This window comes from Hyalella azteca, unplaced genomic scaffold (assembly GCF_000764305.2).
Source record: "Hyalella azteca isolate HAZT.00-mixed unplaced genomic scaffold, Hazt_2.0.2 contig5366, whole genome shotgun sequence".
In the NCBI taxonomy this organism is placed as follows: Eukaryota; Metazoa; Arthropoda; class Malacostraca; order Amphipoda; family Hyalellidae; genus Hyalella; species Hyalella azteca.
In genome coordinates this window covers 997384-1009943 of record NW_025935560.1, presented here as the reverse complement: position 1 = coordinate 1009943, position 12560 = coordinate 997384, and the positions used below count along the sequence as shown (strand labels likewise).

At 39.6% G+C, this 12560-nt stretch overlaps 1 protein-coding gene across 1 annotated transcript in view; it reads right to left on the bottom strand.

Annotated features, from left to right (window-relative positions):
• The window catches only part of LOC108681145 (neural-cadherin), a 78779-nt gene that overhangs the window by 25552 nt on the left and 40667 nt on the right, over nt 1-12560 (bottom strand). The window contains exons 6-12 of the mRNA XM_018170140.2: nt 12325-12490; nt 10642-11970; nt 10326-10450; nt 7442-7550; nt 5802-5977; nt 4874-5218; nt 2622-2798 (exon numbers count right to left, since the gene is read on the bottom strand). Coding sequence (XP_018025629.2) covers nt 2622-2798; nt 4874-5218; nt 5802-5977; nt 7442-7550; nt 10326-10450; nt 10642-11970; nt 12325-12490 — 2427 coding nt within the window. The remainder of the gene's footprint in view (nt 1-2621; nt 2799-4873; nt 5219-5801; nt 5978-7441; nt 7551-10325; nt 10451-10641; nt 11971-12324; nt 12491-12560) is intronic.

Below are 12560 nucleotides of genomic sequence, written 5' to 3'. Positions count from 1 at the left end.
ACATCACGAGTGTTTCCAGAATAAAAGCAACCCAACAACAGACATTACATCACTAGCTGTCGTTCTTTTTCAAAGCAAAACAATTAAGACAAAGCTTTATTCGGAGGCATAACACAGTGCGAACCTTCGCAAAAACTGCAAGCCTATATAAGCGCCTACATGCATAAATAAGTCACGCTGCTGCAGTCGTCAGTCACATCATAAAATCAAGCTCAGGTTGAGAGTGAGTATCATTGTCATAGTGGCGCTCACTCTCATTCACATGCCAACTTTCAACCCATTATGTCAAATGGCGTGAATGAGCAAGAGATAAGGCGATGAATGCTCAGCGAAAATTTTCTAGATTAACTGAGGCATTACACAAGGTAAATTTAAGAAGATGAAGATAAAATATTTTCACACGATTTATTCAAGAAGAAAATGTGGAAATATATGTGTAAGATAAAATCGACAATGAAATAAGTGTTAAAAATTGTAATTGTTTTCAATCAGAAATTTTATCGTTTGTTCCTCGGAAATGATTCGTAATTGCTTGGAGAGGGAGAGCGTGATATTCAAACAAAGGAATTTTCTTCCTTTAATTAGTTGAAAGTGAGGAATTCCTACGAAAGTTCTTCCCTCACTCCGTTAAAAGTGAGGAAGTCACCCGGAAGTTCTTCCCTCACTCCGTTAAAAGTGAGGAAGTCACACGGAAGTTCTTCCCTCACTCCGTTAAAAGTGAGGAAGTCACCCGGAAGTTCTTCCCTCATAGTTCTTCCCTCAATCCGTTAAAAGTGCAGAAGTCACACGGAAGTTCTTCCCTCTCTCCGTTAAAAGTGAGGAAGTCACACGGAAGTTCTTCCCTCACTCCGTTAAAAGTGACGAAGTCCTACAGAAGTTCTACCATCACGCTGCCTGAACAATTTGGTGTTCCTGAACTAGTAACAGGAACAAGAGTTGGTGCGAACAGTAGATAGGGAAGGATTAGCAAACACAAAACTAAACAGGAAGGCATAAGCTTGAACTGCATTATTAACAGAAACGTCATTTCAGCAAAGAATAGCCGTTTGATACACTAAAGATTCTTACTCGCCAAAATCAGAAAAATTTAGAGCTTGAACACAAATAAATGAAAATTCATAACAAGAAAAGAAATGTGCAGAAATTTCCTACATGTATTTACTAGTATCAACATATACTACAACCATGACGACTATTCGTAGCGTCCCATAAGTTTTCGTTCAAGTTCATTTTGTTATTTTATATTGTCCCAGAATTTTACGTGGCTGCATTTCATGAGCAATATGATGCACCAAGGAAGCATCGGGACGGTTTATTCGGCAACCTCGAGAATAAAGAGAAAATTTACAAGCCGCCTGAATTTCCGAAGAAATTTCGAAATGCGTAGGACGACATCGACGACGGCCGGAACAAATGCACGGCACGACTAGTAACTCAAGGGTGACACTGAGGGCACGTACTTTCCTGTGAGAATTCCCTCGAGCTCTAATAATTCATTCATTATTTTGAACCGCAGTTCGACCTTTGAGAAATGTTGAGTGAGAAGATAAGTTCGGGCATCGAGGAAGAGTCTACTTCTATTTTCTCGTCGACGAGGCAGGACGAGTTAAGAAAATAGTAGATTGAAAATTAAAGAGACCTGAAAGAGAGTCAATTACAATCCGATTACTCTTCGCCTAAAACTATTCCTGAAGTTTTGATCGCATTAGATTATAAAAAATTGAACGAGGAAAGGGGTTCTTTAGGAACTTCATAAAATATATATTCCTTCCGTGCCCCAAAACATCAGTAGTTGCAATGAGTTCATTTTTATGGAGTTAGAGGTAATAGAAGCGTATTCTATAAAAACGACCATGATAAAATAGAGCCTTTAGAATATTCCGATATATTTTCATGGTGATCGAGTTATTTCAAGCATCTCTAACGAGATAATATGGAAGCCGCGCTGAAACGATTTCTTTTAGAAAGCGTAACCAAAAAGACCACTTCTGGATATTTTCGTCCCGCGCCTTCATAAGAGGCTTTCACGCGAGCCTGTAATATAGACTTGCAATTGAAAAATAATATTTTTTCATCATATATGAGCGGTCAAGGTATATGAAATCTCGCTCGCAAATGATTCCGTTGACAAATTTAAAAAAATAAAATAAAGTGTTGACATGAAATTTAATTAGGTCCGAATGCAAGAAGGTTAAAGTTGATTCTGACGAGAATGCAAGTGAAACTTCAATGCTAAATAAACGAGGATTTTTACTGTGACGAACTGAATAATTGTTCATCACAGCAAACAAACTAGCCAAGGTAACCAAGCAAGGTATTTGCGACGTGTCGTTAGATTTAATATGTTGACTTTTCCATTAAGTCTGAAGAATTAGGAACTCGGGTAAAAGAAAAATACGCAAGACTACGTAAATGAGATTCAAGAAATTTGAAATCTTTCCAATATGAAATGTTGGAAATTATATTGTACTCCAAATTGACATTTATTTCAGAGACAAAAGTCCTTTAAACTTAAAAATAATTAAGTGCAGGGTTAGACACTGCCGGGTCAGGGCAGTAAACATTAAGGGACACAAATGTGTGATGTAAAACACACCTCGTCGTCCTTTATAAGAACACACCTCGTCCTCGTCATGTGCAGGCATGGAGACGAGGAGGGTGCCTGGGACGACGTCTTCCTTGACGGTGACGAAGGCCTCGTGACGCTGGAACTGCGGGTGGTTGTCGTTCACGTCCTTAAGGGTGACACTCACCCACGTCTGCGCCACGTGACGAGGGTCTGACCAGCCCCCAGGACCCTTCAGATGCCCACAAATTTAAGAACAGAAACGTGCAGAAAAACTGAAAGATTTTTGAATGTCTTACCAATACGGATCAATTGTACCAAACATATTTAGACATTATTTGCAGAGCATTACAACGATGAAAAAAATTCAGAGAGAAAGGCATCTCGTTTAAGCAAGTTCACATTTGAGTTTAGTTTAAAAAAATAATAAAGAATGTTATTCAAAGTTTGATTTACCGGCAGTTGAAATTTGAAATTTATAGTATCCAGAGCATTTTTAAGCACAAATGTTATTCAATTAGGATTGCAAAATTGACGTGCGACCTCATCGTCAAACGCCAGTAAATTTTTTATTATACGCTTTTATCCCCGACAACTGGAGTCCATGATTGTTCACGATAAAGTCTGCTCTCTCAGCCTTCTTTAGCTGAATTTAATGGTACACATGCGTGTAAATGACGATATACAGAATTTTATATACAACGGTAATTATTATACTAGATCATTTTTTCGGACCGTGAGCCTCGCGCTTTTGAAATTAAAAGAATTATAGCGAGCGTGCCTAGATGAGTTGCTGGCGATCGTTGGTCTCGATGCGTATCAATTCGTCGCAAATCAGTTTTGGAACGTTGATTTCAAATGTCTCTTCATTATAAGGTGCAAGGTATTGAAAGTTCGTTGATTGTAATTCAGGAAAAATTCTGTACCCAAGAATTTTGTTTTCACAACCAAGAAATAAGAATAATGTTCTTTGCCACCAAACATGGATGTCCAAATCACTCACTGATTCAAATATAATAACGAGCTCAGACGCAAAACCATATCTGAACACATGACAACTTATTGTTTATGAACAAAGCGAGTGTTACTTTATTGGTGAGAGTTCTCGGACGATATTTATAACATGCATATATATTGTTGAATTTAATAGCATTCAACGGACAACTTCGTGAGTTTACAGCACTTAAGAAGTTCAGAACTTGGGCAGTGAACTCTCATATAATATAATCATTATCCTCAAGCCTAACTTATTCCTCAAAGTGAATAATAACAAAAAATACTAAGAGAAAAAAGGAGTATTAAGAGGCTAAGCTATGAGCGGCATCGCGGAGAAGCCATAGAGGGCCAACGCTTCAGAGGCTCTTACGCTAGCCATTTGGGCGGCCTCATTAGTTTAACGAGAGCTCGCGATCTACACTTACTTTTGCAATGATTATGTAACTCATTTTAAAATGATCTCATTTGGGTCTGCAGCACGCGGGTTGCTTTTGTTAAAGCAACTTTAAGCAAAGTGCAGTTGACACTCAAAAGGCAATAGAAAATTAGAGGATTGCTAAAATAGAGTTGATATGAAGTGTCGTGGCTTAGAGAAGTCGGATAGCGCTCTCAGGAATCGCGTGACATTGATGGAAGACATCCAGAGAAGTGTGCAAGTTGCGTCCAAGTTAAATGGATACAGAGAAACGTGCTCAAGCCCATCAGTTACAGACGCAATACTGGCTCAAGAACCAAGCGCTGTTCACGAGTTGCGAGGTCTTGTGAGTGTGGAAGAATTGCAACTGTCGCCTTAGTTCTCATCACTAAAATGCTTAGATCCAGGCGCGTGGAAATTTAAGATCAAGCAACTGCTTCTTAGGAAGCGCTTCACTGAGCACAAATTTAATTTAGTGCGTTTACAATTTCAATCTCTGAAGTAGATATCCAAACAGATGCTGAAAGATACGGTGGTGGGTATATATTGTATTTATAAACAATGAAATCAAATGTGCATTATATTAGTATGAAGCTCTCAGGTATGGAGCGAATACTTTTAAACCTCGAAATACTGAAAAATTAATAAATAACAATTTTGCAGCATATTAGGGAAATAAAATTTTATAAGTTGAAGATCATTGCGAATATTCACGCCTAACAGACTTGCCGAAGAAAGAACAGCACACGACACGACACCGTACCATAAATCATCATGTAAGAACTGAGTTTAAAAAAAAATATATGATAAAAACCATAAATTTTGATACACAGCCAAAAATATAATAACTAATATGAAATGTTATAGCTAGTACTCATATGAAAACTAAGCCTTACCTTGTCAGTGACGCGGACCAAGAAGCGGAATCCGCGCCTGTGCGTCTCGTTCTCGTAATCAAGCGTCTTGGCCACGAAAAGTTTTCCCTGAACGGACGGGGGCGGCACTCGGCCAGGCCGTGCGCTCGTTTCCCTGCTCAGTTGGTCGTCGAGCTCCGCCAGGCGCTGGAAATTATCTCTGGTGTAGACGGAGAGGTCGCGGTCGTATGCAGACAGAATATCGCTCACTGTCTGGGCCTCCTTCACGTCAATCAAGTCAGTCGAGCTCGAGTTGCTGTCAGGTACGGGAGACTCGGTGGTCTTCATCGTGAATAAGTCCCAACCCCAGCCGCTCTCTTCGACTATCTGGTTGGTGATCGGAAGGAATACTCGTAAAATATTAGTATAATCTAGTTATAATCTGCAGTATGTGATAAAATTGCATGACTTGATACCTAATGCTAAAAAATCAGCAAAATAATGTTAAAGTGCAAAATATCAACACTGGAATTGAGTGGCACAAATTATAACTGTCAATGTCGAGTGAATGAAGGCAAGGGTTTGGTATAATTCTATGACCTAAAGTATTGTTAGCTACTGAAAGGAATACATCGAAAGTTACAAAAACAGTATTTCTTCAATGCCGTGATTATGGGCCTATTTCTTCAATGCCGACACTCCTATTCTGTTCTAGTAATGTTCTAAAGTATAAACTCAAAACAAAGCACAGGTGTCTGAGCTGAATTAAAAGAAAAATGAAACCTCATTTCTTGATTTCATTGTAATAACCCGAAGGCATAAAAATTGCAGAACTCTAAAATGGACTTTGTAAGCAACGTAACAACTAAGAAATTTACAAAAACTATTTTGAGCAACTAGTGCTACGGCTGAGTTAATCAACAAATAATGTATATCAAAAGAGAATAGTACGGTACTAGGAAATGAGGACCTCATAGAAGAAATAGTTGCTGACGTCAGCGTCAGTGACGACGAGGTCGAGGATTGGCGTGTCGGAGGGCGGGCCGCGGCCCCACGTCTCCGCGATCTCGACGTCGTATTGAGCCCTCGAGAGATGTGGTGGGTTGTCGTTTACGTCGGTTAGACGTACGATCACCGTCCCGGTGCCTGGCACGATCACGGAATATGTTACGAAATGTTAGGTGTCATTACGACCACGGCACGATTATTCGTGAGGACGTGTAACCCAATCATTGGAAGGTACGAGGCAAGTCACGCGGCACGCAGCACGGCGACACGAGAATACGAACGACACTATCATAGGATTAATACCTAACGTGTCCTGAATCTTGCAGCACGACGCCATAAGGATCAACATAATAAATAAATGAAAGTATAAATACGATAGAAGTCAGAAGAGAAGCTGCATCACGAGGACCGACATGATACATCGCTGAAAAATAGCACTGCAGGCGTCGGGAGATTCAACGACATGTCTCATGGCGAGTTCGGCGCGATATTATATAAAAAACGCATAAGAAAGTTTTCTGAAGCATAAATATCAAATCTTATGTAAATAAAGTTGCTTGAAGCATCCCATGGTAATGCATGTCAAGAAAGGAAGGAGAAAATAGCGCCACAATCGAGTACTCCATCTGCAGATTCAACACAATATTATGTGGAGCGGCTGCAATCCTATTTACGAGACAGCTGCTTTGCGTCGCCGTCGAGGGCTCGACAAGCTGACGATGTCGAAGTTGAAGAAGCTGTGTTCTAAAGAAAATAAAAAATGGAGTCTAGATCTATTCTTATTTTTTGCCGAATGCGATTTTGCATCGTAATGGGGTTTGCATGAACTGTTTATGGTTATGAAAGCCGCCGGCAGTCGAGACAAAATTTAATAGTCAAATCCATGAAGAAGTCATAAACATAACTAGCCAGTCCACGTATATTTCACCGCGTAAAACTTAATATTGGATAATCTGAGTGAAAATAGTTCAGCGCAAAATACACAGGCTCTGTCATCTCTTTTTTTCGCATACCATACCTACTGATATCCGGTCTGCACGACCGAATCCAAAAAGGTTCCAATTGTTTCTAAAACTATCTTACATATCTATTCATCCAATTTAAAACGCGCAACTTTTACATAAAAACAAGTGGAAAGCTTTAAAACCCGATTAATACTCAACATAGCATTCCATAGTGTGGCAGGCATTATTGGAGAGAATTGATTAACTAGAACTCCGAACTTTTATTTTGCATGTCGTTATATGTACTTTTGTGGAAACGTACCCGAAAAATATCGATCCTGCTCGTGCACCCAAATATTATTATAAAAATATCAATATAAATGCGTGCCCTCAAATATTTTGAAGAAAGTTTTTGACATCCCATGGACATTCCTAAAAATGTTAGATTGTGTCAACGAAGCTAAAGATGTTAGGTCGTGCCAACGAGCCCATAGATGTTAGGTTGTGTCAACGAGCCTAAAAATGTTAGGTTGTGTCAACGAGCCTAAAGATGTTAGGTTATGCTAACTATGCTAAAGATGTTAGGTCGTGCCAACGAGTATAAAAATTTCAGGTCGTGTATGAGACTAATAAGAACAATTGTAATAAATTATCTTACCTTTAAGTCCGCCACCGTCAGTAGCGACAACCTGCAGCTGGTACTCTGGCGTGGTCTCGCGGTCCAGGCAACACAGCGCCGTCGACACCACGCCGGTGTCGGGGTCAACCTGGCCACATGCAGACCCAGAGACGCGTTCACAGATAAGAACACGCGAAATAATTGTCGCCGTTGCTGCATTAATGATTAATTAAAGCAACTTTGATTTTGTTTTCAATTGCCAAACTGAGTTTAGAACATTTTTTCGTATTTATGGTCGTATGAATTGGTTTTAATTGTACTTTGATAAATTAAGAAGGAATAATAGTTATAATCATAGAGGTAACAATTATTATTATCATTGGTATTGGTATTATTATTATTATTATTGGTATTCTTATTATTATTAGTAGGATATTAATAGTAAATTGGTCTCTGAAACATTTCTAGGAAAATTCGGTGAATTTTCTTGGTCATCCGTTACTTTTAAAAACCCGAGTTTCCCTAAGCACCAGGAACATTATCAAAAATTATTCCCAACAACACAGAAGTTTTAGAAGCAGTCATCAGTAATTTCCAGAGAATCACATGTTTATACGCTCCATTATTCCTTCTCAGTAGTGTAAATTATGAAATCAATTTATATTTTTCCGAACAAATTTTATGAAGTGGAGAAAACTGACAAGTGTCGCATGAAATGATATCGCGTTGATGGGAAGTCGTCAAGAAGTCCTATAGAAATCTTCATATTATAACGTTTATAACTCTTCGACACATGCCTTTAGGTAGAATAATAAATGTCAACAGTATGACAAAGGACTCCAACGGACACATGTAAAACAAATTTAAGGATTAAGCAAGTTAGATAGAATAAAAAATATCAACAGTATGAAAAAGGACTCCAACGGACACGTGTATAACAAAAATTAAAGGGTTATGCAAGTCTCGTCGAGACCCGCAAGCCAAACTGTACAGCACGTCTAATTCTGGAGAGAAAGAGGGCTAAGTTTCACACGGAGGAAATAGTATCCAAGAACATGTGCAGCTTTGCCGACGACAAACAAAGAGAGTCAAGTTAATCTGCAGCAGTTCGAAGCGAAGTTTTAGTTTAAGGTGCTCTGACAAGCAGTATAACGGCGAGTTTTAATCACGAAACGTAAACTCTAGCAGTGAGAAAAGGTTTCTTCGCTCCTCAAAGTCTGCCGAGCTCGAACTTTTGACGGTGTCGTGTAATCAACAAAACTATCTGCAACTCAGAGAAGCGTACAAGCTACAAGTTGGGCCAACAAAAAAGAATGTTCGGTGTCTGGGATTGATGAAAAATCTCATGAATTAATGCTCAAGAAGTTCATGTCACAAAGAGAAAACAAAGTCGATCAGCATATAATATTTCATGACGTAAAATGACTACTTTTAGTCTACTTCTGAGGAATGTGGCTAAATGAGAATAATTTTATTTAATAATAAGTCCAAAAGTCGTTCGAGCAATCACCTAAATTGAAACGTTCTAAGCTTTAATACGATTAGAAGTAATTGATTCTATGACCGGTCGTTTAAAAAATTTGCGTTGCAATTTCAATTATTTGAGTTTTGAACGCTCGGTTCCAGAGTTTGTCTTGTCACTCGTATTCTGTTGAGTGTAGACTATGAGCGCTTATGCTGGGGTTGAGGCGCTGAGATCTGCAGACACGAAAGCCGCTGGCTTTTCTCTGCTTGCATCGTAAAAAATATAAGCAACCGCTGCATAACTTGCGCTGTCTAAAACTTGGGCTGTCACGACTGCTAACTTGTGCACTTCAGCGCTAACTTTGTGCGATGCATTTCTCATCTCATCCAGGAATGATTTGTATTCTTCTCGGTAGTTTTATCAAGGGGGTGTAACTGCCGCATAAACATTAATATGAATAATATTTGTTGTACGTTAATTTACATTTGCTGTGCTTTGGTGCTATGAAAATTAAACATTGGAGTCAATGATAGTTATCTCTGCTTAATCAATTCGTTATTTATGCGTGGGTGATGTATACAATTTCGTTGAATTGAGCTTACTTTGACCAGTCGGTGAGAGGAAGTTGGAGACAAAATAAGTTTTTGGTCAGGACAAAATAAATAAATAAGTCAGGACAAAATAAGTTTTTACATGCCGATGCAAAAAATTGTCAAATCCCAACTATAATTAAATTTTATCCTGAATCCTCGAGGCATAAAAATACGACATTACGTAGTGAAACAATTTCCGAGCTTTCGTCCATCGCGAGCTCATTTTGTAGAAGAAGGACATGCATTTTATTGTGGCCTGCAGTAACAATGTAGGAGCAAATTAGGACTCTCATTATTGATATATGAATGGATTTACTTAGAGGATACGCTATGTAGGATGCAGAGTTTCGGCAAGGCTAGGCTATTTGGCCTCGAACAAGTTATGGAAGCCTTGCTGTGCTAGCGCGGCTCAATGAGCTCCAAACATCAGCCACAATATAAGCTGATGGTCAGAGGCCGACATAATTTAGTCCGTTTAATGAACGCGAAGTTTCTACAGGTCGAAATCAAGGAGGCATTAGAAGAGAGATTAAGGAAATTGCGCTCTCTGATTAAAATATTCCGGTGGCTGAAACTATTGAAACGATTATTTTACTGTGAATTTTGTCGCTAATTTTTGGGTTTAACGGTTCAGTTAATAACATAATTATAAGTGGAGTATAATTAGCCGTTGATTTCAATTGTAGGGCAATATTTGCAGACATTTTTTCAGCAGATGAGATTTGAAAATCTTAAAAAATACCGATCTAAATTCGGAAAATTGGCAAGACATTCAAAATTCGGACATTCAAAATTTGGACCAAAACTTAAATTATGGTCTGCCGCAACTAAATGTTCATGAAGAGAACTCTAATTCAGATCTTACTTGAAACATGGGGGCCCCGGTTTTCTCGTCAAGAACGTTTTTCTCGATTGCGTATAGGAGGCGTGCGTTGCTACCTTCGGTTGAATCATCGGCGTCATTCGCCTTGACGATAACCACAGACAAATCTAAAGGAACACATTTTTTCTCACTTTCAAATTCTACTGTAATTGAAAATGGTACTTAGGAAGAAAAAAATGCATTAAATTGTATATATTTCTAAACTGTTTATAAAATTATATAGATGCTGATAAAATTTTACATAGTTTCATAAATTTTAAAGAAGAGCTATAATAAAGATAATTATTAGTGCACTTACCGATAGGCCCATTTTCTTGCACGTCCCCATAAATTAGAGGCTGTGCGAAGACAGGACTGTTGTCGTTGATGTCTTTGACTATGATGATCACCTCGGCCTCGACTACATGAATTCTCCTCCAAACGCCCCTCTCAATCTCTGACGTCCACAGCAGACGCTGATATTGCTCAAGATGCTGGGACTCATCATCGTATTTTGTGGAGGTGCTGGAGGCGCCACTCATGCCGCTGTTGTTGGCCACAAGCGAAGGTGTTTTGAGGCATCCGCCGCTGGTCAGAAGAACGCCCGCTGAAGGGCTCCCATCAAGTGATCGACGACGCCGTAGAGAATACATGCCATAAGTCGGCCAAGATTGAGACGAGGTAATATATTCTCGAGGAACATCGTCAAGAGGCGACTTGCTGGGCGTTTCGTCTTCGCCGGAATGAGAGGAGCACATCGAGTTATTTGACTTATGAGCAACACAGGATGTCCGCGACCGGAGCAGGGATTTTTCCAAGGGTTGGTTCGATTGCATAAAAATATTATGATTCTTTGTAGAGGCCGTAAATCCGGAATTGAAAAAATTTATAGCTTCTACGTTAAAATTGCTTTTCAGTTTTGGAGAACGAATGAATCTGACTGTACTGGAATTACTGATTTGATTAACTCGTAAAATTTCTGTTTCGAAAGTGGGTAATGCGACTACACTGGAATTAGAACGTTCAATTTCGTGAAATGATTCAAAGATTTGTCGACGCAAATTATCGAACTGACTTTTATTAAGAAAAATTTTCGATGACTGAGCAGAAGAACTTTCCGACGAAATCGCCTTCAAGTGAGTCCATGAGGTTTGATTGTCAAACTGCAAATCCTCGAAAGCGTCGTTAGATTCTTTGCGAAATTTGAAAACTGTTGGATCGAAAACAGGAAAATATTTGTCACCTTCATCTCGCTTGCGTCTTTTGAAGAGGTAAGGCACATTTTTTCTCAGTTCAACTAATCGCCGTTGAAATGACGGATATTTTAGTCTACGGTATAGATGTTTATTCCTACTTTTACTTTTCACAAATTCAGGCAAGGAAATTCTGGTTCCTGCAGGAACTGTAGGAATTCTTTGGTGCGAATCCAAGTTATGTTGTTGGAACCGGAGACTGGAAGGTATTTGTTGCTCCGCATTTGTTCCTCCTTGTTGATTTGCTTGCCAGTTACTGTCGAATTTCTTATTTCCCTTGTATGGAGAAAGTGATAGAGATGCTGAACTCCAGTTCAGGGATGTGTTGGCTGATTTCTTTAACTGAGCTCTAGGATCGAAAGAAGAGACAAACTGCGATGAATGCTGATACGAACCTACAACATCAATAGGGGTCCCAAATGGCGCATTAGAATTTTGAGACTTCGAATAAAGTGGCTCTTCTTGTTGAACTTCAGATGAATAGTGATGAGAATGGAAGTTTTCTCCAGAGCTGTGCTGCTTGTTGAGCTTAGAATTCAACTGATCAAAGGATAGTTGCCTGGGCGTCAATTTTACAGCTTCCCGTTTTTCCCCAGGCAATTGTGGATACTTTTTTGCTGCTTTGGTATACGAGCGTCGTATGCCACGGGATTTCTTGGAACTCAACTGAGGAATAGCATCAGTTTTTGTACGGACAATGAGTGTAGCTTCCGTTGCATCGCGCTGTTCTTGGATCTGTGATGGCGCACGGTGCATGGAAGCCGAATTTGTGGAATCGTGGCGCAGGTTTGGAGCAGCGCCAGGCACGGCATGGAGGACAGCCGCGTGCACTGGCCGCCAGCGCTTCTGTCCATCACTGACGCCTACGCGCAGCTTCCACACTGCTCGACCGTGTGGCGGGTCGCGGTCCAGCGGCTGCAGAAGTTAAGAAATACAATATCAAGGTTATGAATAATGCGCTACCTCAATCAACGAGGTGTTAATT